This window comes from Myotis yumanensis, unplaced genomic scaffold, assembly GCF_028538775.1.
Source record: "Myotis yumanensis isolate MYYU_CA2020_CCGP unplaced genomic scaffold, mMyoYum1.0.hap1 SCAF_3, whole genome shotgun sequence".
Taxonomy (NCBI): Eukaryota; Metazoa; Chordata; class Mammalia; order Chiroptera; family Vespertilionidae; genus Myotis; species Myotis yumanensis.
In genome coordinates this window covers 26,503,327-26,531,070 of record NW_027223754.1, presented here as the reverse complement: position 1 = coordinate 26,531,070, position 27,744 = coordinate 26,503,327, and the positions used below count along the sequence as shown (strand labels likewise).

The 27,744-nt window shown below is 39.4% G+C and overlaps 2 protein-coding genes across 8 annotated transcripts in view; one reads left to right on the top strand and one right to left on the bottom strand.

Moving 5' to 3' along the window:
* Window positions 1-1,493: 1,493 nt before the first annotated feature.
* SMIM19 (small integral membrane protein 19) lies at window positions 1,494-13,045 on the bottom strand. Its single transcript, XM_070408491.1, has 4 exons — window positions 12,898-13,045; window positions 8,464-8,601; window positions 5,834-5,958; window positions 1,494-1,995 (listed from the first exon to the last, which is right to left on the bottom strand). Exons 2-4 carry the CDS (start codon window positions 8,595-8,597, stop codon window positions 1,931-1,933), a joined length of 324 nt encoding a protein of 107 aa, XP_070264592.1. The 5' UTR covers window positions 8,598-8,601; window positions 12,898-13,045; the 3' UTR covers window positions 1,494-1,930.
* Window positions 12,576-27,744, top strand: part of SLC20A2 (solute carrier family 20 member 2) — a 96,051-nt gene continuing 80,882 nt past the window's right edge. For 2 of the 7 annotated variants that reach the window (XM_070408482.1, XM_070408487.1), the window contains exon 1: window positions 12,910-13,054. The gene's annotated coding sequence lies outside the window, so the exon portion shown is untranslated. The other 5 variants (XM_070408480.1, XM_070408481.1, XM_070408479.1 and 2 more) reach the window with 5 other exon arrangements.

Sequence of the window (27,744 nt, the reverse complement as noted above, 5' to 3'; positions counted from 1 at the left end):
AAACAACTATTTGACATGCTCAAGCTGTGCACCAAGAGAGGCTGACCAGTGCTTACGGCTCAGTATCTTCTGCATTAAAAGAAAAAAAAAAAAGAACAAAAGGAGAACACAAATGTTATTTACCAGCTTATTAGTCATTCCACTTTTCTTCCAAAGAAAATAGTTCCACTGAATCTTTGGTGGATTCCGGGGCAGAAGCAGGACAATCACCTGGTGTCCCTTTGAAGTGTGGCTGCAGGCTTCCACCCTTCCTAGCTCAGCTGTTGAAGCAGAGAAGGAACTTCAAAGGCGGACTTACTGTTGTTCCTGCCAGTGGGGGTGAGTGATTCCCATGTTAGCTTTAAGAGAAAAAAATCAGGAATTCATCCGCTCTTACTTGCCAACGTTTGATGCTCACCAAATGATATGCCAGTTTTTAGTTATGACTGTCTCTATCTCGTGGACACAGATAAAAACAATCACAATTTCATTGTGATTTATATTTATTTATATACACTATACAAATCATCTGAGATGGCCAGGTTTGTAATTTGTCCAGATCGTGTCACATGTCAGTGACAGCAAGTAAACTGTTCCTGCTCGAGTACATTCTCTGCTGATGGAAATATACTGTGTCTCCTTGCGGAAAGCCAAGTTTAAGAAGACTGTCTCCTTGCCACTCTGCTACCCCCAGCCTGTAATTATAACTGTTTAGTTACACACGGTTGTAGTTATACACGGTGTTTTGTTCTTCGTATAGGCAGTGCCTTCACTCGTGAGTTAAGAATTGCTTCATTTGGTCAACAATTTACCTTGAACAATATATACATTTTTGAATGATGTAATTAAATTTTAAAAGAAAATGCAATTTCCCTGAATGATTTTATTTGGTCTAAACCTTTTCATTTAAAATTTATATTCTTTTACTTTACAATTATAAAGGGCAAAGAAAAAAATATTAACCCTAACTGACATATTAACCCTAACTCTTAGAATTAAGAATACCTTGGATTCAAAAACTAATTCTTGGTCAGTTACATGGACAGTTAAACTTCCCTACCACTACCTCCAATCAGCTTTTACTTAAATAATGATGACAAAGTAGGTAAAAACATTTCAATATACAGGAGAAAATGGCACAAGATATGAGTCTTCAGGGAAGCTTATTATGCTAAGAAAGCATTAGAAACCAGACAGTTAACGTTAAACATCGAGAGTCATATGATGAAAAGCAAGTTGCTAACACCAATTATAGAGGTGTTTTTACTAGTGTTTGACAACATGGTCGCAGTATGGTCTAAAGAAGACTCTTGTGGTGGAAATGAAACTGTAGGATTAAAGAAAAAAGCAAATGAACTCCTAGGAACACATGAGGGAAAAATTCCAGAAGGCTTCCATAATCAGCAGATGGGTACGCTTCATGATATAGAAAGACAGTCCACTATGCAGGTTCTGAAGAAGCAAGTAGTAATTCAATTAAGAGCGGTAACCAACAGCAATGAGAACACAAATCAGTCAGTTATCCATATTACGTTTATCACAGAATACAATCTCAGAGGAAATTATGCCAATGACTGGATTTTCATTTTACAAAAATTTCAGCTCAAAGTGGCATAAGTTTCAGATGCTCGCTTCCAAAGATGGGTTTTCATTCCTGGCTGACTGCATCCTGAAGAAATCAAAGGTGTTCACAAGGTAAAATCACCATCTCTGGTATAGTCGCTCTTCCCGTTTTCAGGTCTTTTGAGCCATTTTTTGTGTAACAAATGACTCACAGATGCAATTTAAAAAAGTAAAAGAAAACACACCAAAAATTTGGGATAAAGGTCACAAGAAAAATTATCTTATAGAGACAGAAGATGTTTTAAAGATGCTGTTCATAACTTGGTGGAATTAGGAGCTTGCTACAATACTATTTAACAATTATTTATGTTGTTCATTTTCTGAGATTTCATTCCAATGAGAGCTGCACACTGTCAGCTTGGTTTTGTGGCTGTTGATGGTCATACTTCCTTGCTATTAAAAAAAAAAAAAATGAAGAAAAAAGAGATATACTTAATAAAATAGCAAAATAATTACTAGTTAATATCATTAAATGACCAGTCATGAGTCTCAGCAAAGAATTAGCTTAGAATTAAACTTTTTTCTGTTGGAGGAAAATTTTATTATACATTATGACCCTCTATTTGTATATCAGGATTATTCAGAGCTTTAAAAATATAGGATAAACATTAATTAAGCTGTTAAATTAATATTCTGCAATTTACTTCTTTCTTGTCCCCCATTTCCACTTTAAGATAAATTAAAAATAATGCTTTTGTCCACACAATAAGGAATTTGACTATATTTTAACTTATAAGCCTAAGAGACGTGTTATTGAACTTTGTGATTAATATAAACTTGATGAAAAAAAATGCAGTTCTGTATTCTCTTTGTACTGCTGAGAAATGTTTATTTGAAGAATGGTGTTGCCTGGGCTGGGAGAAGGGACGGGAAACTGGGGGACATCTATAAAACTGTCAATAAGATAAATACATACATACATACATACATACATACATACGTACATACATACGTACATACATACGTACATACATACATACATACGTACATACATACATACATACATACGTACATACATACATACATACGTACATACATACATACATACATACGTACATACATACATACATACGTACATACATACATACATACGTACATACATACATACATACGTACATACATACATACATACATACGTACATACATACATACATACGTACATACATACATACATACGTACATACATACATACATACGTACATACATACATACATACATACGTACATACATACATACATACATACGTACATACATACATACATACGTACATACATACATACATACGTACATACATACATAAAATAATAAAATAAAAATGAATGGTCCCAAGCTAAAACCAGAGAAAGTACAGGGCTAAAATACTTAGGAATGTCACTGACTACTTAGCTCTAAAACTTTCAGTCTCTTCACTGTTTCTTAGCCAAGAAAGAGATACTACTTGTTTACAGTACTCGGGGGTAAATTCAGATTTTTGTGGCCTAAAGCTTTTACAACTTTGGGAGTCCTTTGTAAGAAAAAGAATTTTGTTTGCTATTTCCTGTTGAACCGCCAGACTTTGTTAGGGCTAGATATGTCACAAGCACTTAAGAAAGCTCCAATGAGCAGGAATTCAATAAATGTGCAGACCCACACACACTCATTGTCTACAGGAATAATGGCTTCCAAAATTGTCTACATCCTAATCCCCCCAATCTGTGAATATGTTACCTTACAGCGAAAAGGGGACTTTGAGGATGTGATTAAGGTAAGGTAAGAGAGGGAGAGATTACCCTGGATTACCTGGTCCCACCTAATCACATGGACTCTTAAAATTGGAGAACCTTTCCTGGCTGAGTTCAGACAGAGGGGAAGATATAATGAAGAATGAACAGAAAGATGTAATGCTGCTGGCTCTGCATCCGAAGCAGAAAAAAACCTCTGCTCACACCTAGATTTTTATCCCAGCAAGACTGTTGTAGGATTTATAACCTATAAAAATGTAAACAATGCATCTGTGTTGTTTTAAGCCACAAAATTTGTGATAATTTGTTACAGCAGCAATAGAAAACTGATGTGCCTTACAAAGACAGGAATTCTGATCTTATTTTATGCCATTCCCATCAAAGAAGAAAAAAAACCTGTACAATGGGGTTTATAATTGTATATGTTATACTATTGAATATATTACTGATAGGAGGTAACTTCTATTTTGACTAGGCATCAATGAAAACTTAATTTTTCCCTTATAATTTTCTTTACAAAGCTTCTGACTAGACTTTAAAAAAATGCTTAAATTTTTAAAGGATTTTTTTCTGTTGTGATAAAATGTACATAAAATTTGCCATGTTAGTTAGTTTTTTAAAAAAATATATATTTCTTTATTGATTTCAGAGAGGAAGGGAGAGGGAGAGAGAGAAACATCAATGATGAAAGAGAATCATGGATCAGCTGTCTCCTGCACGCCCCCCACTGGGGATTGAGCCTGCAACCCAGGCATGTGCCCTTGGTTGGAATCGAACCTGGGACCCTCCAGTCTACAGGCTGATGCTCTATCCACTGAGCCAAACTGGCTGGGGCCATTTTGGTCAGTTTTAAGTGTTTAATTTAGTGGCATGAACTACATTCACATTGTTGGGCAACTATCACCCCCATACAGACACAGAATTCTTTTGATCATTCAAATTGAACTCTACCCATTAAGTAATAACTCCCCATTTTCTCCTCCCCAGTCACTGGCAACCACCATTCTACTTTCTGTCTATGAATTTGCCTCATGTAAGTGAAATCATACAATATCTGTTCTTCTGTGGCTTGCTTATTTTACTTAATTATAAGGATAATTATGAAGCATAATGTCTTTCAGGTCCATCCATGTTGTAGTATACGTTAGAATTGTCTTCCTCTTAAAGGCTGAATAACATTCTACTGTATTTATGTGCCATTGTTTGTGTGTCCATTCATCCATCAAGGACACTTGGCTTGATTCCACCTTCTGGCTACTGTGAATAAAGCTGCTATGTTAGTTTTACTGCTTAGCTTGAGCTGGTAAGCCATCCATATCGTCAAAGTGCAGAAGGAACAAAAGAAAAAGTATTCCTCTTAGCTGAACAGTCCTGTAGCGGCCCACCCAGCTGCTTTCCCCAAAGGAACTGCTGTTACCAGTTCTTAGGACAAAATTTATGCTGAAGAACTTTTTATAGGTTTTACTAGTGTAAAATATATATGCGCATATATATATATTTTTTCTACTGTTCACCTAAAATTTCACTCTTTGGTTCTTTCTATGCACACACACACACACACACACACACACACATTTACATTTTTTACTACAGATATGTTTCTTTTAAAAAAACATCCAGTCTTTTTTCTTTAAATCCCACACTCTCCCCATCAGGGTAATAATGTTAATAGTCTGATGAGTATCTCTTCAAACCTTCCTCTATGCTTGCATAATTAAATAGAACATTTATATGATATGTAGATAATATAAGGGGTGTTGTGGTCACGTGACTTTAAGAGTGGCATCTTAAATATAATATACTATTATATTTTGCTTTCTGAGCTTAATGATGCACCACAGAAATAACACCCTTATTCTTTTAAATGGTGGCATAAATGGCTATGGCCTACAATTCACTCTGACGCCGTACATTTTAAACTGTGTTTCTTCCCCACCGCCTACATAGTCACCGTGTTCAGTACTATTGAACATATTAATATGGAGATAATATCACACGCCACATTCCTGGGAGCCATTCCTTTCTGCTTTGGCTTGCAGTAATTTACTTATAATAGAAGAGACTGGCTGCAAATTCCATAAATAAAACTTCAAAACCCAACTAAAAGTAGCTCCAACTCAACTTTCCCGTAGATTCTACCAAACGCTCCTGGCCACTTTCATGCTGTTCCGTAGGGACGGGGGTACAAAGGAGGGCAAATTACAGTAGGAAGAGATAGCAATCTCAACTGATTATTAAAATAGCTAATTTTTCGCAAAATTTACAAAAGTACGACCCCATGTATTCATTCCTAGGGTTCTTAGAGCGTTGGAAGGGCCCATACACGCACAGGGTCCGGAAGCACTGACTTCATGCAAACCTCCTTGGCTGTCACTGTGATGAGCATCTGAAAAGGGCACTCGGGGTTTCATCATCAGCTATTTTTGACAACCTTTTACTAACTGGGTTTAATTCCAAAAATTCTACTTTAAACATGTTTCTGCATACAGTAAAGCACAGAATCTACTTACAAATGGAATACATTTCCAGTTGCTGTCTTAAACGAATTTTGCTCATTGTGTCATAGAAGTTGGGCTCTGACAAAGTTTCTGCTGTAGGTGGCACACTGAATATCCTCATAATCTTCCTTTTATTCCTGAAACACAAAACCAATGCAGAAGAGAGATCTGTATTAATACCTATCCTACGTAATAAAAGCCCAGTGACCGAATGGCAGAACCACCGGAATGACCAGGGCCCTTCACCCCAGCTGGCCCCATCCCCCACGGGCCCCGCCACCCTGATTAGGGGCAGGGCTGGCCGGCAAACCACCTGCAGGCCCGCGCCCCGGCCAGCCCCACCCCCGATCGGCCCCCATCGGGGCAGGTGGGCTGGACCCCACCAGTGCACAAATTTGTGCACCAGGCCTCTAGTAGGACTATAATATTCTCAGGATCGTTGTGATCGGAAACTACATTTAAGGACTTAAGTGGCAAGGAATCCATCTTTTATTTTGTCTCAGTGGATGCTTCCTTGGCTCAGGTATTCTTTCTTTTTTAAAAAAATATATATTTCATTGGTTTTTTTACAGAGAGGAAGGGAGAGGGATAGAGTTAGAAACATTGATGAGAGAGAAACATGGATCAGCTGCCTCTTGCACACCCCCTACTGGGGATGTGCCTGCAACCAAGGACCCTTCAGTCCGCAGGCCGTCGCTCTATCCACTGAAACAAACCGGTTAGGGCAGGTATTCTTTCTTTCACTAAAAAGTATGAAGCTGTATGCCCTGGTTGCTGTGGCTCAGTTGCTTGAGCGTCACTCCATGCACCAAAAGGTCGCCAATTTGATTCTCAGCCAGGGCACATGGCCTAGGTTTGATCCCCAGTTGGGAGGCAGCCGATAGATGTTTCTCTCTCTCTCCCCCTCTCCCTTTTTCTTTTAATCAATAAAAACATATTTTTAAAAAGTATGAAGCTATATATGTATAGCCACAGGGATATACAAAAGAAAAGTAGCTGAACAATCCACTTTACACAACAGTGATGTACCTCTATTGTGCTTTCACTCCCCACCCTTCCAAAAGCCAAGTATTCTATGGAAAAATGCATAAACGAGAAAATATCTGATTTTCCCCTTCCCTCTCATGTCCTCCAAATAAAGGTAACTTTCTGGGTTTTACAATAAACAAAATGTGAGCAGACCTTAACTTTGGAAAATAACAGATACGCTTATTTCTCGTATACAATAGCATGACTTCAGTGGAGCTTCTGTATGGCCATCTTTTTAAAATTGATAACAGTGCCTCTGCTTTTAAAACTGTGGGGTGGGGAGGAGGCAGTGGCTATTTTTAGTGGAACATGGTTTCTTGCAAGTGGGCCAGTGCTGATATGTAGAGCCTTCCCTCACCCATCCCCTACAGTCTAGACAGCCAATGGGTGGGCTGCTTCAGGGCTCAGGCAGCTAGGAAGGATGAGCCTGCATGTCTGAGAGCAAATATAGGCTCTGAGCTACTCCCCAGACCAAACATCTGTAATTTCTGGATTACTAATTATTTTGAGCTATCTACTGTCTTTTTGACTTTGGCAGAGGATACCATGAAGCATGTGCCTATAAGCAGAAGCAACTCAGTTCAACTAACAGTGCTTTTCCTTTTCAAAGCAGCTTCCCCGCCCTCTCCACCCTCCCCACCCTCCCTCACCCCCCACAAAAGGAGAGAGAATGAGAGAGAACAGTTACATTATGCTACGGAATCTAGAATTAAAGTAGGAAATATTTATTGAGAATTTACACTATGTGACACACCAGGCCTTGTTCTCAAGGGACTGAAGTTTTTGTGGAATAGACAAGTAATCAGATAATACCAATACTGTTCAACTAGAGGCCCGGTGCACGAAACTTGTGCACTGGGGGGGGGGGGGGGGGGTCGGGGTCGGGTCCCTCTGCCCAGCCTACACCTTCCTGTGGGAAGCGGGCCTAAGGTGACAGTCGGACATCCTTAGCGCTGCCGCAGAGGTGAGAGAGACTCCCGCCACCACTGCTGGGCTCGCCAGCTGTGAGCCCAGCTTCTGGCTGAGCAGCGCTCCCCCTGTGGGAGCACACTGACCACCAGGAGGCAGCTCCTGCGTTGAGCGCCTGCCCCCCTGGTGGTCAGTGCTTGTCATAGCAACTGGTCGTTCCGCTGTCCAGTCGATTTGCATATTACCCTTTTATTATATAGGATAAGTGCTATGAAATAGTCTTGCACAGGAAACAGAAGGGAACGCTTAAAATGTGCAAAGAGAGAACTGCTAAGCACACAGGAGTTAGTGTCTCTGCATTTTAGGGACATGGGCCAACATGTGTGCTCATCCACGGGTGCTGGTGAACACAGGCTGGGTGATAAAATTGAGCTGTGTTAGATATGATAGAATGGGAGTATAGTGAGCTGGGCTGGGTGCCAAGGGCTGCACCTAAATCTCCACCTCTTAAAGCAACAGGGTTTTCCAAGCCAAACCTCAGTGCCAAGTGCTCAAGGGCACAAGTAGACAGTGCTTTCAGAGCAGGAACAAAAATGTTGACGACATTATTTTTGTGCATTTAATTCAGATCAAACAAACAAACAAACCTGCAGAGCTTTTAAATGCCCAGTTTCTTATCTCCCCTGAAGTACTCAAAGATTTACCTCTTGGCATACATGAAGAGACCAAAGCTAACGAGGATGACTACCAAGTAAACGTTGGTGGCTTCATTCCAGGCCTCATGAACGCTGTAATCAATAGAGCCATCGTCACCCATCACTCCGTAATCCCCAGGCATGTGGCTGAAAGAGAGAAAAAAGAACAGGGTTTCTGTTAGTGAGGGATGGTATGAGTGGAGAAGGGCTGGCAAGCATACGGCCTGCTGGCCACCCTCAGCCCTGCCGCCTGTTTCTGTATGGCCCAGGAGCCAAGAATGGTTTTACATTTCTAAACAGATACATTTTAAATGGTTATAATTACCTACATAATATCCTTGATTTTTGCCTCACAGCTCTCAAAGCCTAAAATATTTACAATCTGGTCCTTTAAGAAAAAGTTGGTTAACCTTTGGTCTAGATAACTAAGGCACGTAACATATTCCCCCTTATATTTTATTTTTAAATCTTTATTGTTGAAAGTATCACATTTGTCCCCCTTTTTTTCCCATTGACCCTCTCCAGCCTGCCCCTCCCCTCCACACTGTTGTCTGTGTCCATGGGCTATGCATTTATGCATACAAGTTCTTTGGTTGATCACCTCTCCTTATTTTTTAAAAAATATTTTATTGATTTCAGAGAGGAAGGAAGAGGGAGAGAGAGAGAAACATCAATGATGATAGAGAATCATTAATTGGCTGCCTCCTGCAGACCTTCCACAGGGGATTGAGATCACAAACCGGGCGTGTGCCCTGATTAGAAATCGAACCCAGGACCCCTTGGTCCATGAGACAACATTCAATCCACTGAGCACACCAGCCGGGTGTCCTCCCCTTATTTTTTACTTTGAAACATTACAGCTTCTACATAAAGGTTAAAACTTGGGATTAAGAAATCATATTAGTAAAGGGACACAGGCTGAATATCACTGCACGGTCTCCAAACAGTGACTACCACCCAGATGAAAGCAACTGAATACTTTGAAACACCGGCCCAAACAACTGGCTGTGATGTTCAGAAAAGTGCTGCACTCGTGACCGCGGCCTAGAGAAGATGTGACAGCCATGACAAGGCTCTTCCACAAGCCTCCCGTGTGGAGCTTTATCTGGTTTTGGTTTACTGGCCAAATGTGGTTGAAAGAAGCTACAGGATACAAAGTTACTTCTTTGCTATTTACACAGCTGTGACTTCTATTCAAGGAAATGCATTCTTTGGACATTCCCACAGAAAATATGAGTGGTAATAGCAACTGTATCAACTAGCCGTAAAAGAGCAATGGTTTCTTATTTGTGTTTGGGAAGGTAACTGAATTTTTCCTTTAAGAGAGAGTTCCTCCTTTGTGTTGGACATAAAAGGTAAGTCTAAGTAAAATGACCTAATATGTGAAAGAAATCCAGAAGTGTTATTTTAGACATTCTATAAAAAGGAAGCTGAACAAAATGATAGGTGATAACTGCACGGTAGTTTTTAAGAATAAGACAGCCATTTTCTGATACCAAGAAAAAGAGTATCTGAAATGGCCAAGAAATTGTTTTGCAAGTTTCCCATAGATATTCTGTAACAATGAAGACACTGCAGAACTTCATCCACTAAAATATTTTCAACCTGTCCTGCAAGCCTCCAAAATAATCTATAATGTAGATTTGGCTCAGTAAGTTAATAAGTGTGTATTAAGGGCAGAGTCTGTTTTCTTTCTTATAGTGTGCCTCTGCATAAAATTAATGAAATTTCCTCAGAGGTCTGCTGCCAAGCCAGGTGGCATGTTTGTCCCTTGCTAACATCTGAAGTCTTTGTCAGACATTTGGGGACATAAGGTACTCATTTACAATAAAGTGAGTATTGTGAATGGCATTGAACTTAAACTGTTAACATTGAGGGCAAGAATAATTTCTCTAAAACATCTATTGGTGTCTGATGAATATAAAGATGTCTTGTAAAAATTAGCCAGGAAATAAGAAAACAGAACTTACTTTAAATTATAGTAATCTATAGATGAAAGATCTAAATATTCAACATCAGACCATATCCATATCCTATATATTAAAGTCTGGCCGTGAATTTTCTTTTAAAAGAGGCACAGGGGATTTGGCACAGAGTTTCAATTCTTATTCCTTAAAACTGAACTCCAGAGTTTCTCTGAATATAATAATTATGATTGATAGTAATCAATCTACTTTAGAAATGAAAAATTTTGGAAGACCAGAGACTAATAATTGCTTATGATTTATGATTTTGTTGGTTCCAAAATGTAAAAAAAAAAACAATGACTGTGTTTGGCAAAAAGAGATGGCTTTAGATGTCTGATTTAAGATGCTGAAAAAGGCCTAGTACAATTACGCAGCAAGGGTGGTAGCTTTCAGGATTGGGAGTTATTAACAAGTCAGGGAAGAAGCAGGAAACATAGAAGTGGCCACTAGAACATTTGGCAGGTGCCATTTATCTGACAAATTATGAAAGCGTTTCCTACCTGTTTCCTAACACCTGAATGGATCTGAGCCAGGTTAATTTTCTGGCTTCAATTTTTCACAAAATTCTGTTTAAATGGTGTAGTCCTACAGAGCTTATCTTCCTCCTGCTACAAATATGCCAGTAATTACAAATTACAGAGGATTTCAAATTGTTGCTGACCCAGATGGTGAAAATTCAACGTGAGTTATATAACAGATATTAGACAACATCATTGCTATGCAATGACACTACTGTTCCACAGTTCCAGGGAAATGCACTGGAGGTATCGTTGTGAAAGATCTGTCCTGAGGGTACACCTCTCCTGTCCACTTCTCCATCATGACCAATGGCACGGCTTTGTAAGGCTGCCAGGAATAAAGAATGGTTTTGTCCGAAGTCACAGCACAGACCCACGGCTCCCATGTGGCCTGAACTACGACCATCCCCTTCCAGCATGCCACAGTCCAACCAAGCGCACACAGACACCTGAGCGGTTCCGAATACCACCACAGCCTTCCTCTGGAGTGAAAAGCAAAATGCCCAGGGGCATTCGAATGTAACGAGCCATGTGCTTGGATCATGATTCATGGATTTCTCAAATTCATCATCTGGGAAAACTAAACTTTTCCCCTACATTTTCCCTGGACAGTAACGCTTGAACAATTTCCGTAAGGAGATGCCAGGGTGAGCTGACTTAAGTCCCAGGTACATATTAACACCCAGAGATAAAGTTGGTAAAATATGACAACTAGGGTTTGGTCTTAGTTTGATAGACTTTTACGCTGACAACTAGACGTTTTCTAGGGATCAATGATTATATCATAAACTTTAAAATTAGCTTCCCTGATACCATGTCTAGGTGGCTCTAAAACGGATTATCACTTGTCACCGTGTCTTGAATGTTATCATTTTTGTCTCTCGAAGAGTGCTTGGTTATTTTGATACAAATTCAGATTAGAAACACTTCCAGTGGTTCTCAACCTTCCTAATGCCACGACCCTTTAAGTTCCTCATGTTGTGGTGACCCCCAATTTCATTGTTACAAATGGAACATAATTAAAGCATAGTGATTAATCACAAAACAACATGTAATTATATATGTGTTTCCCGATGGTCTTAGGCGACCCCTGTGAAAGGGTTGCGACCCACAGGTTGAGAACCACGGCCTTATACGGTTCCGAGAGTTCCTCATCACACAGTCCATCGCATAACGGATTCTCCTTCTCAGTCCTCTGAAACACTGACGGATGGGCTTCCCGAGTCGGAAGGGTGCACAGGCTAACACAGGCCTCCGGGAGGAAGAACCGAGGGGGGCAGGCAGTAACATTCGAGGGTTCACGTGCTGGGCCGGCCACATGTTCCACATGTTCCTTTAAGCTTCACAACCACCTGCTGGGAGGCACTACGCTCCATTTTGCAGCGGCGCCTGGGATGGCGGTGGTGGTTACACAGTATAACCTGCCCAAATGTCCCACAGTCTTGGGGGGGGGGGGGCGGGGGGCGGGCGGGTGTCACCTGCATCTGACTCCCCAGCCTTAACTCTTCCCTCAACTTGTGAGACCTGCTCCTCCGGGGGGGGGTGGGGGGGGGGGTAAATCCAGTCGAGCGGGTCCAGAATATAATCCTTCCCAGGAAGTGGCCGCAGGCAGGGGCCTCCGGAGCGGCCAGGCCGCCGCGCTTCCGCCGATCGCCGGTGAGCCTGATTCAAGCCTCACACAGTCCCGCGGAACCCGCGCGGGGCCGGCGCGCCGCCCTCCGTGTACGCTTCTGGGACTCGGGGCCTCACTACTTCCTGCGACCCCGAGAGGCCCCGAGCACCCGAGAGGCAGGTACTCGGAGCCTCACACACCCGGCGGGGGACGTGGGGCGGGCGCGACCTCCATCGCCCCCCCTCCCCAGCGGGGCCGGGGCGGGGCGGGGCGGCGCGCGGGCGGGGGGCGGGGCCGGGTGACGCGAGGTCGGGCCCGGGACGCGCAGGGACGCGGGTCCACTCACGCTGCTCGCTCCGGAGGCGGCAGGCTGCTCGGCGCGGGGCCCCTTTCCCCGGAGTCGGGGCCGGGCTCGCGGGAACCGGTTACCGCACGGACCCGGACGACCTCTGCTTCGTCATTTCCTGCCGGCCCGTCGGTTTCCGGAAGAGACGAGGAACCAGGTCTTTCCCTCCCCGCCCCCCTGCGGCCCCCTCCGCCCCCCTAAGAGTGTTTGAACGGGAGAGACGCAGCGACGGCCCGGTGCCGCCCCCGCGCGTGAGTGGAGCCGGGCTCCCTTCCCCTCCCCCGTGGCGCGTCACCGCCGGCCCCGCCCCCGGCCCCGACCCCCGCCTGCGCGCCGCCCTCTGCGGGTCCCCGGCCGCGCGCGCCGCCCACTGCGGGTCCCCGCCGCGCGATCGCGCCCCCGCGGGAGGGCGGGCCGGGGCGGCCGGGCTGCCAGTGGGCGTGGGTCTCGGCGCCCTCGCCGGGAGGTCCACGTGGGTCTAGCGGTTGCGTGCTAGAGCCGGCGGGAAGGAGCGGTGCCAGGTCGCTACCCCGGGGCGCCCTGCCTCTCCCCGCCCCTCCTCGGCGCGCCCCGGGTGTGACTCGCGGCGTGGGAGGGGGAATGTGCTTTGTGCCACGGATCGAGACGAGGCTGGGAAACACAGGTTTTCTTTTCCCTAATGAGGGCGTAGGGTTACTTTTAATATTTACCTAAATATTTAATAAGAAAGCCTGTGCTCTCCAAACTATCTTTCCATTTTCCCGATGGTCATAAATGAGGTGTGGCCGAGACTGTTGAAGTGCTATGAAAAGCTGGATGCTCTGATAGTGACACTGTAGATATTCTTAAAAATGTGTGTTGTAGGGACTTGAAAAATATATTTTCTAGCCTGAGGCAGGCAATGCATTTCTGTAGGATTCCAGTGTTTGGAAGTTAGCTGACTTCAGTGGTTGGTGCAGCAGCCTTGCAAATAAATGGTCACTTGTCCACGTGCTGAGGTCTTAACTATTCATTTTGAGTTAGTTCTCTAGGATCACCTGACTGCTAATTATAATTCATGCTAGACCATGTAGAGGTTGTATTCTTAATTGATAAACAGAGATAAGAGCTAATATTTAACACTACCCCTTAGGAAGTGTTCTCTGCTGCTTTGTGGATCATTTTGCTACTGTTGAACTTTGTCTCTAGATGAATAGCGATACTTTACACTAACGAACTGGCTTTATTTATAGTATTAATGCATGTTAGCTTATACATGTTATATATATGCATGATCATATAATTTTACAACCATGTAGGTTACTAAAAAGTTGGAAAATTAGAAACAGCATTAATGAGCAATGTTGAGTAATGATTGTTTGCCAAGCCTGTGCCAAATGGTCTACATGTTTTATCACATTTAGTCTGCCAGGATAACTTTTGCATAAGCATAAGTTGCTCAAAAGTATTTGAATACATGAATTTGATTTGAATGTGCCCAAATGTGGAATATATACATTGGTTACTACTGTTTCCGCTTTGGTAAAATGAGGGTGTTGGCAATATAAAATGACTCCTAGAGTAAATTAATGTGCTTTTCAAGGTGGAAGATGGCTTTAAAATTGTATAGAACTGCAATTAGTCCATTTATTTGAGTATTCAGTAGTTTCCAAAGCCCTGTATCTCTTTATTTATCCAAATTCCCATTATGTATCATTGTCACTCGGACATTGGAAAAAAGTAAACATTGGGAAAGTAATGGCCCTTTCCGAAAGGCTTCTTTCCATATTTAGTTTCTAAGTGACATTCCTAATTAAGGATTAACAAATGACAATGAAACAGGAAGAGTAATTTTCCAATACCAAACCAAGGAAATGAAAAACAGTGGGCTGGTTTTTGCTTTGTTAATAAGTCTAACATTCATGGGTACATGAGTGTTAAGAATGTTATATTATCTACATTGCAGGGGTTCTCCCTAATATTTCAGATTGTCATGAAATATCTTAAACATATTCAGTGTTGAGTCCAGTACTTTAGTGCATTAAGTTTTTGGTTGGATTTAATTAAGCAGTTTTGACTTCCTTAAGCAAGAAGTTTATTTTGATTGTGTTTCCACAGATACAATCTAATGATTTATGTAGACACTAGAGGCCCGGCGCACGAATTCATGCATGGGTGGGGACCATCTTGCCCAATCCCAATCGGGACTGATCGGGGCGATCAGGGCATCTGGCTCGGGGGAGGGACCACGGGAGGTTGGCTGCGGGAGCACACTGACCAGCAGGGGCAGTTCCTGCATTGAGCATCTGCCCCCTGGTGGTCAGTGCTCATCATAGTGACTGGTCGACCGGTCGAGTGGTGGACCGGTCATAACAGTCATGTAGGCTTTTATATACATAGATAACAATGATGAGAATGATGGTGGGACCTAACAGTTTGTATCTTGTGAGAGTAGTAGTAGTTGAAAAGACTGGAAAGGATAAGGGAAGTATTTGAAAATGTGTCATATTTGTGATTAGAGCATATTGGACTTTACCTATCTTCTGATTCTAGTGGACCATCATTGGCGAGGAAAAGATTGAGAATGCTTTGCCAGTTAGTGTTTATAAGAGGGTTCCTTTAACTAAAGGCATTCTGTTTGGGGAAGGGATGAGTGGAGAGTTGTCATCAATGGGAGGATGTAAGAAGAAAAAGATGCATGCGTTATGTTTTGGGAGTTAATGCTCCATTGTGTCCAACTGACTCTTGCCACCACATGCATCTTCAGGCACTTTCCTCATAGTTACTTGATATTTGTATGCAGCCACTTGGAGATAAAGTAAAGAAGGGGAAAGGTGGGGGGGAACAAAGCACAAGGGTATACAGCAAATAGGATATATTTGGACAAAATTTAGGAGCTGGGCCTTCACAGCTTCTTATTATGAAAACCGTTCAAATATGATTGAGTGTATGTGTTATATGTTATTTATATACCAGAAATATGGAGACTATCCCTTTAATGTGCTTCATAACCAATGGAAGATACTTAGAGTACATTACATGGAAAGTTATTGAATTTTTCTTTGCAGCCATTTCTGTATGTTCTGTCATTGTTAGAAAGCTGGAGTAACCCATAATGCCAGCATTGGCTCCTGCTTATAAGGCATTTAAGCAATGTTGTGTTTCATCAGATTGGAAGACAAGTCCTTCTGATTCCTTTTTTCAAAACTTGGCTCTCACATGGAGTGCCCTTTAAGCTTCCAGAGTGCAAGGACCTTCTCTGTGTCACTCATTGCCATATGCCCAGAGCCTAGAACAGAGCCTAGCATATGGAAGGTGCTGAGTAAATATTTGTGAAATGAACAAAAATATATTGGAATCTTTTCTTTCCGCTAGTGAAGGTCCCACTCACCATTAGGGGCAGGAACACACCCGTCTTACCCTCTCCACAGAGTCCACAGACCCTGATGAGCCTTTGAATGTTAGCTGTTTACTTTAGTTGGTAGTAGTTTAGTTGGGCAAACATTGTGTAGAGCATGATACATTGTGTACGTGAAACAGCATGATAATTTGGAGCTAAATAAAACAATGTAATAGCTAACATTTATGTAGGGTTTTAAATGTGCCAGATGCTGCCCTAGGCACCTTTACATGTTAATTTATTTAACTCTCACAACAATTCTTTGAAATAGGTTCATTATAATCCCATTTTTCAAATGAGGAAATGGAGGCACAGCAAGGTAATTAGGTCACTTGCCAAATATCACAACGCAAGTAGTAAGTAGAGAGATGGGATATGAAACCAGGCAGTCTACCTCTGAGTTGGTGTGGTTCCTCTGCGGAGTTTTACTTTACCAAAGACAGAAGAGACATCTAAAAGTTGACACTACCTTCTCAGCTGTAAAAGTTCAAGGTAGCATAAAAGATTGCTGTGACTCTGAGCTGCAGAAATAATGCTGCATTTTCCAGAGAGCAGAGGTTGATAATGAAGTGGTTTAAGAGGACACTGTATTTTAAAATGAGAAACTAAATTTTGAATCTCAGAACTGAGTGAGGATTAAATGTAACTCTTTAGGTATGGAATTCTGAAACAGTAATTCATCAGGACATAGAACAGTGACCTTTATTTAGTGTCAGAAAACTAATGTGAAATAAAGTAATATTAAAGACACTTGCTATCTTACTGTTTTTCTCTTTAAAATACTTACTAGATTTACACGCTAGCAGTAGTAATTTACCAGAATGTGAGTGTTATTGATGGTTTCCTGTGCATATCTGTCCATTTGCTTTGTTGTGTCAAATCTTGATCCATTTTTTCAGCTTGTCTTGGGCAATAGAGTACCTTATTGGGGCCAAGAAGCCTCTTCAAACCAAGTTATATTGCTTTGGTGGGGAAAAAACCACCATAAAATTATGCTGTTGATTTGTTAACAAACCTGGAGTGAAGTCATTTTGAAGCCACGTGGAATTAGATGAGAGCCCACAAACAAAATCCAGCAAGATGAAGAAAAATGGTGTTCTCTGAAAGCCTAGTTTTGTATCCCTTTGTCGGGAGCTGACAATATTATTTTGGGGGTGTTGGGCATCAACAGAGTCCCTGGCTCTAAATGACTGCACAGATAGGGGATACATACATCACCTGACCCAGAGCTGAGGAATCAGAGGAGCAAGTGCCCTTGAATGAAGCATGGGCCACAACCCTGATTAGCAGCCAGGGAGGACACACGCTCTGCAGGTATAGTATTCTGTGTTACAGATCACTCCTGCTGGGTAGGAGGTCATGACGTTGAGTCCGTGAAGAAATGATGTATGCTGCTGTCATTTTAACATCAGCACATGTTTTGGGATGGCCTGTCATAGAAACAACTTATAACTATGAATATTGTCCCATAGTCCTGTTCTGTTTAAATCCCTGAGAAAATAATTTGGAAAATTTGGTTTAAAATCTGTATTTAAATTTTTACCCAGTTGGCATATGAGTCTTAATTTCAGGCTCTTCTCTAAAAGGGGGGTGGGGGGGGGGGGGTTGGGAAAGGAAGGGGATTCACTGATTCATATTTTAAACCTATCAAGCTGGATAATTTAATGAAATGTGTACCCCCATTTTATGGATGTTAAGGTTGTAGAACTGGATCCCGAACATGATCTAGGGTGGTGGTTCTCTATGTAGGAGTATACGTCAGAATGACCCAGGCTTTATTGTAAAAGTATCATGTTTTCGCCTAACCCCAGGAGCATGGCTTAAACACCTGTATTTTAAACCACCTGCCCTTGTAAGAACCAGCCCTGTATTTTATAGGTAAGAAAATCAGGGCAAAGTCAGATGACTTGCCTATAGCTGGTTCGGTAGTACCAAATGTTATCACCAGATAATATGTAATTTCATGTCTGGGAGAAATTTTCTAGGTCATCAGTTTAGTAGCCCATTTTACAGCTCTGTATAACCCAGGCTTGTTCATAACATTTCCAAGTAAGATATGAATGTAGAGAAATAGTGTTTTCTCAAAGCCCTTCTTCTATCCTGGCCATGGTAAAATTCAAATATCAATCACCAGAATTTCTCTACAATTTCAACTGATTTTTTAAGTTAATTTTAGGAACTTTCAATTATTTGAAGTATTTTTATTGTATACCCTGTGATACCCTGTTAAATTTTGGGGAAAATACAGTATATTTAAAGTTGAAGTGAGAGATTAAATTTTTTATTTGAATTACTTAATTTTTCATCTTAGCTAAAATGTAAGCCAGAAATGTGTGAGAATTTGCACTGCTTTTTTTAGTTTTGTGTTTTAAAATGTGGTTGACTTTTAACTTTGTTTGTTTTTAAGGCATCTTACGTTGGAAACAGCACAATTCGACTCCCATGTTCTCTTTGAGTATGAGAGAGAATCCTAGTTTCAGCATGTCCCCAATAGAGACCAAAGAACCAGGTTTGTTTCTTCTTGAAGATGTCTGCTAAATCCTGTGGAGCAGCAACTATTTCTAAAAGTAAATAATGATATCAGATGCCTGTGAGTGGACTATATGGCCAAGAGACTCATTAAGATATTCATGGAAGAATGGTGAAAAGCTGAAGACATGGCAGATTTCAAGAAGTGACCCCCCATGTCATTTAGGATTTTTGAGCAGCCAAAAGAAGATAGTTTTGAAAATATAAGTGACAAGACGCTAGCATATTTCTTTACATGTTTCTTATATTATCTTTGTTAACGCATCTGCTTTTGCATATAATATTTGAGTTATTTTCCTCTACTGCTATAGTTAGGAACCTACTTAAGATCAGAGTTTTATTCTGTGTGGATAGAGAACTAGTAGATATAATAGGAAAAATAGGAGCAATTTATTGGGATGTTGGCCTCTAGAAGTTGACTTTCACTGAATAATTACTAAAAGTGCAGGATGTTGATGAATTGCTTCTTCATATGATGTGCTTCTGTCTCAGTCTTTGCAACTTTAGATTCATCTCTATCTATTCTCAGCCTCTGTGTGTGCCTCCTTTTATTTTGCACAATTTTTTGGACTTAAGATCTGTTGACTTGTTTTTTTCAGAGTAAAAATAAGAATTATATCCTCACAAATAAACCTTTGGTATGGTTGCTCTTTCCCCTAGGTTATTTTCAAGGGTCAAGAATAGAGCAATTGCCATTCTTTTTCAGAGTTGTTGTTCTTTACTATTTTTATGTTCTTGTTTAATGTTTGTTTTCTTTACTGTTTCTAAGTGGAAATGAAGGATGAACTGTTTTCAGTTCATCTGTGTTCTGTTTTCAGTTACCTAGGATAAATGGGTAGTGAAAATTTACAGAAAATTTATAGCATATCTTAACCGTTATGGTTTTAACCTTGTTTTAAACGTCCATCAAACTTCCTGTATAGTGGGGATCTCTCCAAATGCTGACTAATAAGCACAGAGTCAGAGAGACAGAGAAAGCTTTTGTGATTAACAAATGTAGCATTTTGGTCATTAAGGTCATTAATGTATTGGTATGAAAATTAGTTTGTTGGTTAGAGCTAAGATAATTTTTGTATTTTTCAGCTCTTTTTACTTTTTGCAGTTAAGTCAGTTGACCACATAAAAAATTTTCTTCTCTGTAAGTTGAGGAAACCTTTATTCTTATGTATCAAGTTTTACCCAACAAAGAAATAGAAGCAAAAGAACAGATTTTAAAATTTAATAAAGTGAAATTTCAGAAACAATTTTTAAAAAATATGTTTTTCCTTCAGTACGCCTGTTTTACTTCATCCCTTCAATTCTTTCTACTCTTTTCTGCTTACATTTTTTCTTGTCTGTTCATAATTTCTTGTTTGGTATTTTTGCATTTTGCCTACTTCTTGCCTTTTCCATGATTCAGCCTCCCATTGAAAATACTTTCTATTGTCTTTACTACTCTCTATTTCCCTGGGCTTGCCTCCTTCCTGGTCTGCTACCTCCCTGCTTTTGTTGTTGTCTTTTGTAATTCAGCTCCTGTCATTTCTAGCTTCTTCCTGTCTTACCCCTCACCTCTGTCCACTTTGCTTCCTGTCCACCTACATTCCACTCTCATCTCCTGTCAGTGGTGATCTCTTCTCTTCCACCACCTCAGTCTACTTCTATCTCGATAGCTCACTGATCTGTCATGTGTTTCATCTAGCTCTGATTTCTTCTCATCTCCAAATTGTGTTTTCTTTCTGTACTTTTTAGTCATTGTGCATTTGTTCCATGAGCTCTTTTTCTGTTTTCCTGTCCTTGGGTGGTAGGCATTACTAGACAGATTTGTTGTCAGTATTTACATAGAACAAGATCCTTGCTGTGTATTTCCTGGGTAGCCAGGATGAATCAGTTACTATTAATTTTTCTTGGAACACTGAGCTTCCTGTGTTTTCTGCTTTTAAGAATTAGATCGGTATTCTAGAAGACTAATATTACTTTAAAGAGAGTCAGGATAGTTGTATGATACTGTCATTTTAACTCTTTATTCAACAATTCATGAACTGAATTCACTCCCTGTCTTGAAAAATTTTACAAAAGACATCCAAAGCAGGTTTGGGGGTCAGATGGGAAGAGAAAAGTAAATACTACAAAAGGAATCAGTCAATTTCTGGAACTGGGAAGAAAACTAAAACCACAAACCACAGTCTTTATCATTTATTAGGTAAAAGGTCCCCTGAAAGAATAAAACGTATCAGGAATTCTTTTAACCAGGTCATCTTTGTTTTTACATTTCCTTTTAAGTTCCAAGACTTTTCTTTAATGTTTAACATAACAGAAACTGAAGCTTATAAATATTTATTTTATTTTGAGAGGCTTGATTTCTCCTTAAATATTAACCTGTGTCATTTTGTAATTATACTGTAACATTCTCAAAGTGCCTGTGTTAGTTTCTTGTGTGGGAAAGTGTATAAATTATATGGTCTTGCCCCTTAGGACTCTGTAGTTGTGTAATGAAAAAGTAGCTTTTTGGCAAAATTTTATTTTATGCTATTGATGATTTATGTCTTATATTTTTCTTTTATCCTTGTATATGGTATAAATGTGATGTTTTCCTGTAATTTAGTTTTCTATAATGTGTCTGAACTGGAGGTAGACTAATGTGAGAGTAGATATATAGCTGTATTAAACTTAAAAAAGGAAGATCCCGTACACACATAATGTAGTAGTGTCTAAGTAAGTTTTAATAATAACCTTACAAATTGAAGTTGATCATTTTGAATATTCTTTCTTCTGGGCCTTCCTTAATTGTGATAGTAGTCATTGGGTATGTTGAAGCTAAAGGAATGGCTAATGGTTTGATAATAGTACTGTAACATTCAAACTCATGAACAGCTAGTAAAAAACATCAGAACCACAGTTAAGCTACTAAGAAGAACTTTGTGTAGATGTGCTAAGTACAGGACTGTTCGGAGATTACAGAGAACTAACATAGTAGAGAACATTGTATAGGAACATACTCTTATTACCTAGATACTGTTGCTGCTCAAAAGCTTGGAATTCCCATTTTAAATTTGCCTGTATAGTTTTTAAGAAAACTAACCTTATTAAACATCTTTATAGTCAATTTCCTCCTTTTTAAAAAAAATAAACCAGAAGCTTATTTAGCTTGGTCTGTTTTGCCAGAAGTAGTTCTCAATAACAGTTGTCTCTTCTCATAAATCATAGCTGTTCTCAGAGAATTTAATTTGCTACAATTAAACATATTTGACAAAAAATGTGCCCCAAGCTTCTAAAGTGTTCAGCAAAAATGACATTGGAATAGGTCTCTGTAATGACTGCATTCAGGAAAGTTGGAGTAAGACTTAATTGGATACAGAAGCTTTGGGGTATGTTATAAAATCAGCCTTTGTACAGTTGTAATCCCAACACTGGGTTGTATATACTAACCTGAATTTAGTTCCTGTATTGTATCTGTGTTTTTAATATTATAAAAGGTGTTTAAATTAATTTCCTTTGACAAAACCAAACTGAACAGTGTGCATATTCTAATTCTAATGTAGTAGGAAAAATTGGCACAATGATTTACTATTAATGGTTGATTAATTTCTTCCTAAGTTAGCAGGTCTTTAAAATATGGATCTATGTCCTAGACCAGTGATGGCGAATCTTTAGAGCTCGGCGTGTCAGCATTTTGAAAAACCCTAACTTAACTCTGGTGCCGTGTCACATATAGAAATTTTTTGATATCTGCAACCATAGTAAAACAAAGACTTATATTTTTGATATTTATTTTATATATTTAAATGCCATTTAACAAAGAAAAAACAACCAAAAAAATGAGTTCGCGTGTCACCTCTGACACGCGTGTAATAGGTTCGCCATCACTGTCCTAGACTATATGATAAATTAGGTTGGGTAAACTTTTCACTTGAATCAGATTCTTCTGATCTGGGTTGTTTGGCTTTGTTATAAAAGTTCACTGATTCATAGTATGATTAGACTTGTCTATTGTATTGTGATTTTATGTATTATAAGGGTTGTATTTGGGATAATTTTTAAATATTAGTATTAAGATAGACTCCCAGCCCAGAATTTTAAGTAATTTTTAAAAATATTTTTATTGATTTCAGAGAGGAAGGGAAAAATAGAAACATCAATGATGAGAGAATCATTCATTGGCTGCCTCCTGCATGCTCCCTCCTGGGGATTGAGCCCGTAATCCCGAACCCCAGGCGTAGAACCGTGACCTCCTGGTTCATAGGTCAACACTCAGCCACTGAGCCACCCTGGCCAGGTCCAGCCAGAAATTTTATAAAGTTCAAAATATATGTCTTGTGTAAAACTTCTTTATTAAAGTCCATTAGTTACAATCAAGAGATTTAAATAAGTTTAGTTTGTATTTTATGGCTGGAGTTAATTTGTATTGCCTTTACATTCATAGATAGGAAATTGCTGCAGATGATATAGAATGAGCTTTGTCTTTCACTGCTTTTTGTTATATTCTTTGAGAAACTAATTTTTTTCTGATAGTGTTTTATTTTTCTTGGATTTTTAAATTATTATTGACCTCAGTAACAGTTACTATTATGAAGCCTCAGTAGGGTCGGGCTCTTGACATACATTGAACTCTCTGCTACTACATATTTAATTTTCTAATAAAATTTGATGTTATGAAATATATTTAATATAATATATATCCATATATAGTAAGTAATATGTGTTTATATTGATAAATAAGTAAATAAATGTTAGGCAGTTCTGCAGATCAGTGGATTTGTTGGAACATTACATATTCCCCACTGTAAGATGCGGACATTGAAGGGGATTATTGAACTGCTCAAGGTCACACCGATAGTAAATGGTGAAACCAGGATTTTACTCCAGGTGTTATGAAATCACTTTTCTATACTGCCTTTTAAAATATTTCTTCCTGAAAAAGTAAAATTTGGTGGTTTTATAAATGCATATTGTTATTCTATGCTGTACACCTAATTTTCCCACCAAAATAAAATTACTTTGTTACTAATTATAGAAGTAATGGGTCTCAATATTACAAGTAATCATTACAAGTAAGCAATACTTAGTGAAAAAACAAAACCAGGTAATACAGAAAAATACAAAGGGGGATGGTGAAAATCACTAGTGATTCTACCACTAAGACATTAAAACTTTAAAGGCGCATGACTTTTTACTGTTGATGTTGACCTTGCTATCCTGCTGAGGTAGCCTTTGTCCGGTTTCTCTACTGTCAAGTTACTCTTTTTTTCTCTCTTTTCCATCTTGTGCTCTTGGGAAGGAAGTCAACTCACACCTAAGGGGGGTTACATTCCACCTCCTTGAGGGCAGAAGCAGAGTATCTGCATGTATTATTTGGAATTCTGCTGGGGAGATTTAGCTATCCTCCCCCATTTACTTACATCATTATAAGCTAATGGATATTTATACTTTGGATTATAATCCAATGCAACTTTATTGCTGTATCTGTTGCCATATTAGCCATTAGGAGCTAATATTTGATCTGGCTCCTGTGTCCCTTTGCTATACCCCTAGCATTGTGGATTAATATTTTCATTTTCTACATAGCTGCATAGCATTCCATTATAAGAGTATGCCATAATATATTTAACTAATCCCTTATTAAGAGGGTAATTTGGTTAGCACATTTTTTATTGTTACAAACAGTATGTGATGGGTCGTCTTCAAAAAATATATTTATGCAATATTGATAGTTTACTCAGGAAAAATACTGTATGAAAGGACTGCTCACTTTGTTTTGTGATATGTGACTTTTCTTAAAGATTCTTAAGTGGATTCCTGAAGAGTGAGCATTTTCACTTAATGAATGGGAAACAGTGGTGTGTTTATCACTATAGTTGCCTCCCTTTTTTTTCAGTGACAATAAACAGTGAACAGGCTGAATTTAAACTCAACCCGGTAAAACAAGACATTCTCAGTAAGTAAAAGCTGGAAGCAACCTTAGAAATCATATACTATCCCGCATTTAGAAAAAAGAAACTGGTATGTTAGATGAGATGGGAATATGCAGTAGCAGAAGCATTTAAGAATCTGGATTTCTGCATAAATCTCAGTTTCTTGTTACATGGGTATGTTTTATATCCTGTGTAAGGAAATACAAAACTTTTTATGTTGGACAATTTTAAACATATGCCAAAGAAAACAAAATAGTATAATTAATCTCTATGTCCCGATTACCCAGCTATATCAATTTGTGGTCAATCTCGTTTAAAACTCCCACCCACTCCCCTATACCATGTTAATTTAAAGCGTACCCAGATATTAAATCATTTTATCTGTAAATATTTTATTTTTTTTAATCTTTTTTTTCAAAGCACAATCACAATTGTCATTATCAAACCTTAGAAATATTTCCATTCAAGGATAGTTATAAAAACTTCCAAAGTTTGTATTCACAAAGAAATTTAATTTGGCATTACTGAAAATGTACTTTTTTGGTATAATTCTCCAGAGACTATAGAGAGATTCTAATGTATATCTTTCCACCATGCAAAATGGCTCATTAAGTGGATTACCTGATTGTCTATAACTTCAAGGGTGATGAATACTGCCAATGTTTTAAATATTTCCCGAGGTTTCACTAGATAATTAAAATAGAGATTCTATTTCTCTCTAGAAAAACACCCCATTAATTACATATCTCAGAGGCTTTACAACCAAAATAACAAATTTCCTTTTAAATACCCATTTACTTGCATTGAGTTTATCCTAGAAGTGCCTGTTTGTTTACTGTTAAATATGCAATAATCTAAACTGGAGGTGGAAAAATACAGAAGGTCAGAAATTTTCCTTGTGCCTTTTCTAAGTCAGACAATCCAATCTTAACTATTTCATTTAAAACTATTTTATTACAAATAAATATTCATCCTGTTAGTCCTATTGTTTATTATATGCAGATTCATGTTTTATTCTAACCCAGTTTAGACTTTTCTGCCTTGCATTTGAACAGTGTTGTAGACTTTCTATTTTCATTCGTGAGTAGTCTTTGTTATAGGCAATCAGCTTTATTTTCCTTCCATTTTTAGTGCCCTGTTTGTATTATGTTTTAATATTGGCTCACTTTAATCTACTTATTTTTATTCAGCAAACACCTTTTAAATAGTCAATGTGATGTTTCTTCTAATTTCTAAGCAAAGTTGAGAGATGAATAAAAAATAATCCCAGTTTCAAATAGATATCTGGTCAAGTGCATTCAGTTATCCTAGGCTAATGTGTATTATGGATTTAAGTTCTTGGAAAATATAGTATTCAGTATAGTGTGTTGTGATTTACTTCTGTAGCATTTCACTCTTTCTACTATTTTAAGCTACTTTAAAATCTTAAACACTTTGTTGATACACTAATGATACTTTTTCCTTAAAATTCTCTTTGCTTTGAAATAGTCTTAATTTTAACTTTGACATCATTGCTACTTGCCAATTGTGTGACCTTAATTGAATTTCTTATCTTTCAGTTTCCTCATCTGAAAAGTGAGGCTATTAATTAGCAGCCACCTAATTGGTTTGTTGAGTTAAATGAGATAAGCTATGTTTCCTGGCACATAAATGCTCCATAAATATTATTCCAGTCATCTTTTTTCTTTCCAGCCATCTATTATATTGTTCCCCTTTACTTGTTTACACTTTCACTTAGATTAAGAAAAATGAGGGGAGAGGTGTTGGGCGTGAAGAGATTTAAAAAACCATCCTATATAATAAAAGGCTAATATGCAAATTGACCAAACAGCAGAACGACTGGTTGCTATGATGCGCACTGACCACCAGGGGGCAGACGCTCAACGCAGGAGCTGCGCCCTGGTAGTCAGTGGGCTCCCACAGAGGGAGCGCTGCTCAGCTGGTTCATGTCTGAAGAGCGCAGCGGCCGTGGTGGGAGCCTCTTCTGCCTCTGTTGCAGGTGGGTCAGGCGGGCAGTAAGGAGCAAGGGTTCCCGGACTGTGAGAGCCCTGGACTGTGAGGGGGATGTCCCGGAATATGAGAGCGTGCAGGCCTGGCAGAGGGACCCCCTCTTCCCTCCAGTGCACGAGTGTCGTGCACTGGGCCTCTAGTATATATATAACACACATACACAGACAACTGTGGTGATAATCAGAGGGAAAGGTGGTAGGGTTAGGTGAAGGTGGGCAAAGGGGGGATAATTGGGGACAGAAAGAGACTGCTTTGGGTGACGATTGTGTTTTGTTAAGTTGTACACTTGAAACCTGTATGGTTTTGTGAACCAATGTCACCCTAATAAATTCAGTTTTTAAACAAGAGTGATTTATGTGTCTTAAATAGAAGACCACCTTCATGTTTTCCTCAAACTTAAAAAAAAATTTTTTTTGAAATGATTACAGATTCACAGGAAATTGCAAAAAATATAGAGAGGTTCCATGAATCCTTCACCACGTCTCCCCCCAAGGTAACTATAGTATAAGATAAAACCAGAAAATCCATATAGGTACGATCCACAAGCTTATTCAGATTTCTCCAGTTTTACATGCCCAGGCCAGTTAAATTAGAATCTCTGGAAGTGGCACCCAGGCAGTGGTATTTTTAACAATGCTTCCAGGTAATTCTAATGGTCAGCCAAGGTTGGGAGCCACTGAACCAATAGGGATGGCTTCGGTGCTCATATTTCTTCACTTTAGAATTTGATAGTATTTGGGCTGCATGCGTTTGTCTTCTATGTATTGGACTAATGTAGGTTCCACATACCTTTTATTTATGGCTCTGCTGACATGTACTAGTATATTTTCCTAAGGGAGAGGGGGAACCACACTTACGAATTGTGGACACATTTAACTATATGACACAACCTTAATATGTCTAACAGAAGAATGAGTGCCTATGAAGTGGAATCAAACACCCAGAACAGTGAGAAACTCAGAATCATTGAAAGTTAAAAAGGAAGTTAGGTTTCATCCAGTACATACTATGGGTGGGAAGCTTTTTGGGAAATTATTTAGAAAACCTATATGGAGACTTTGG

What these genes read in the sequence shown, in the direction of transcription:
- SMIM19 (XM_070408491.1), bottom strand. Translation starts at nt 8,597, where the DNA reads ATGCCTGGGGATTACGGAGTGATGGGTGACGATGGCTCTATTGATTAC. An exon ending in CTCTTCATGTATGCCAAGAG is followed by an intron (nt 5,959 to 8,463) that starts GTAAATCTTTGA and finishes TTTGTGTTTCAG; the next exon opens with GAATAAAAGGAAGATTATGA. An exon ending in ACTGGAAATGTATTCCATTT is followed by an intron (nt 1,996 to 5,833) that starts GTAAGTAGATTC and finishes TTTTTTTAATAG; the next exon opens with CAAGGAAGTATGACCATCAA.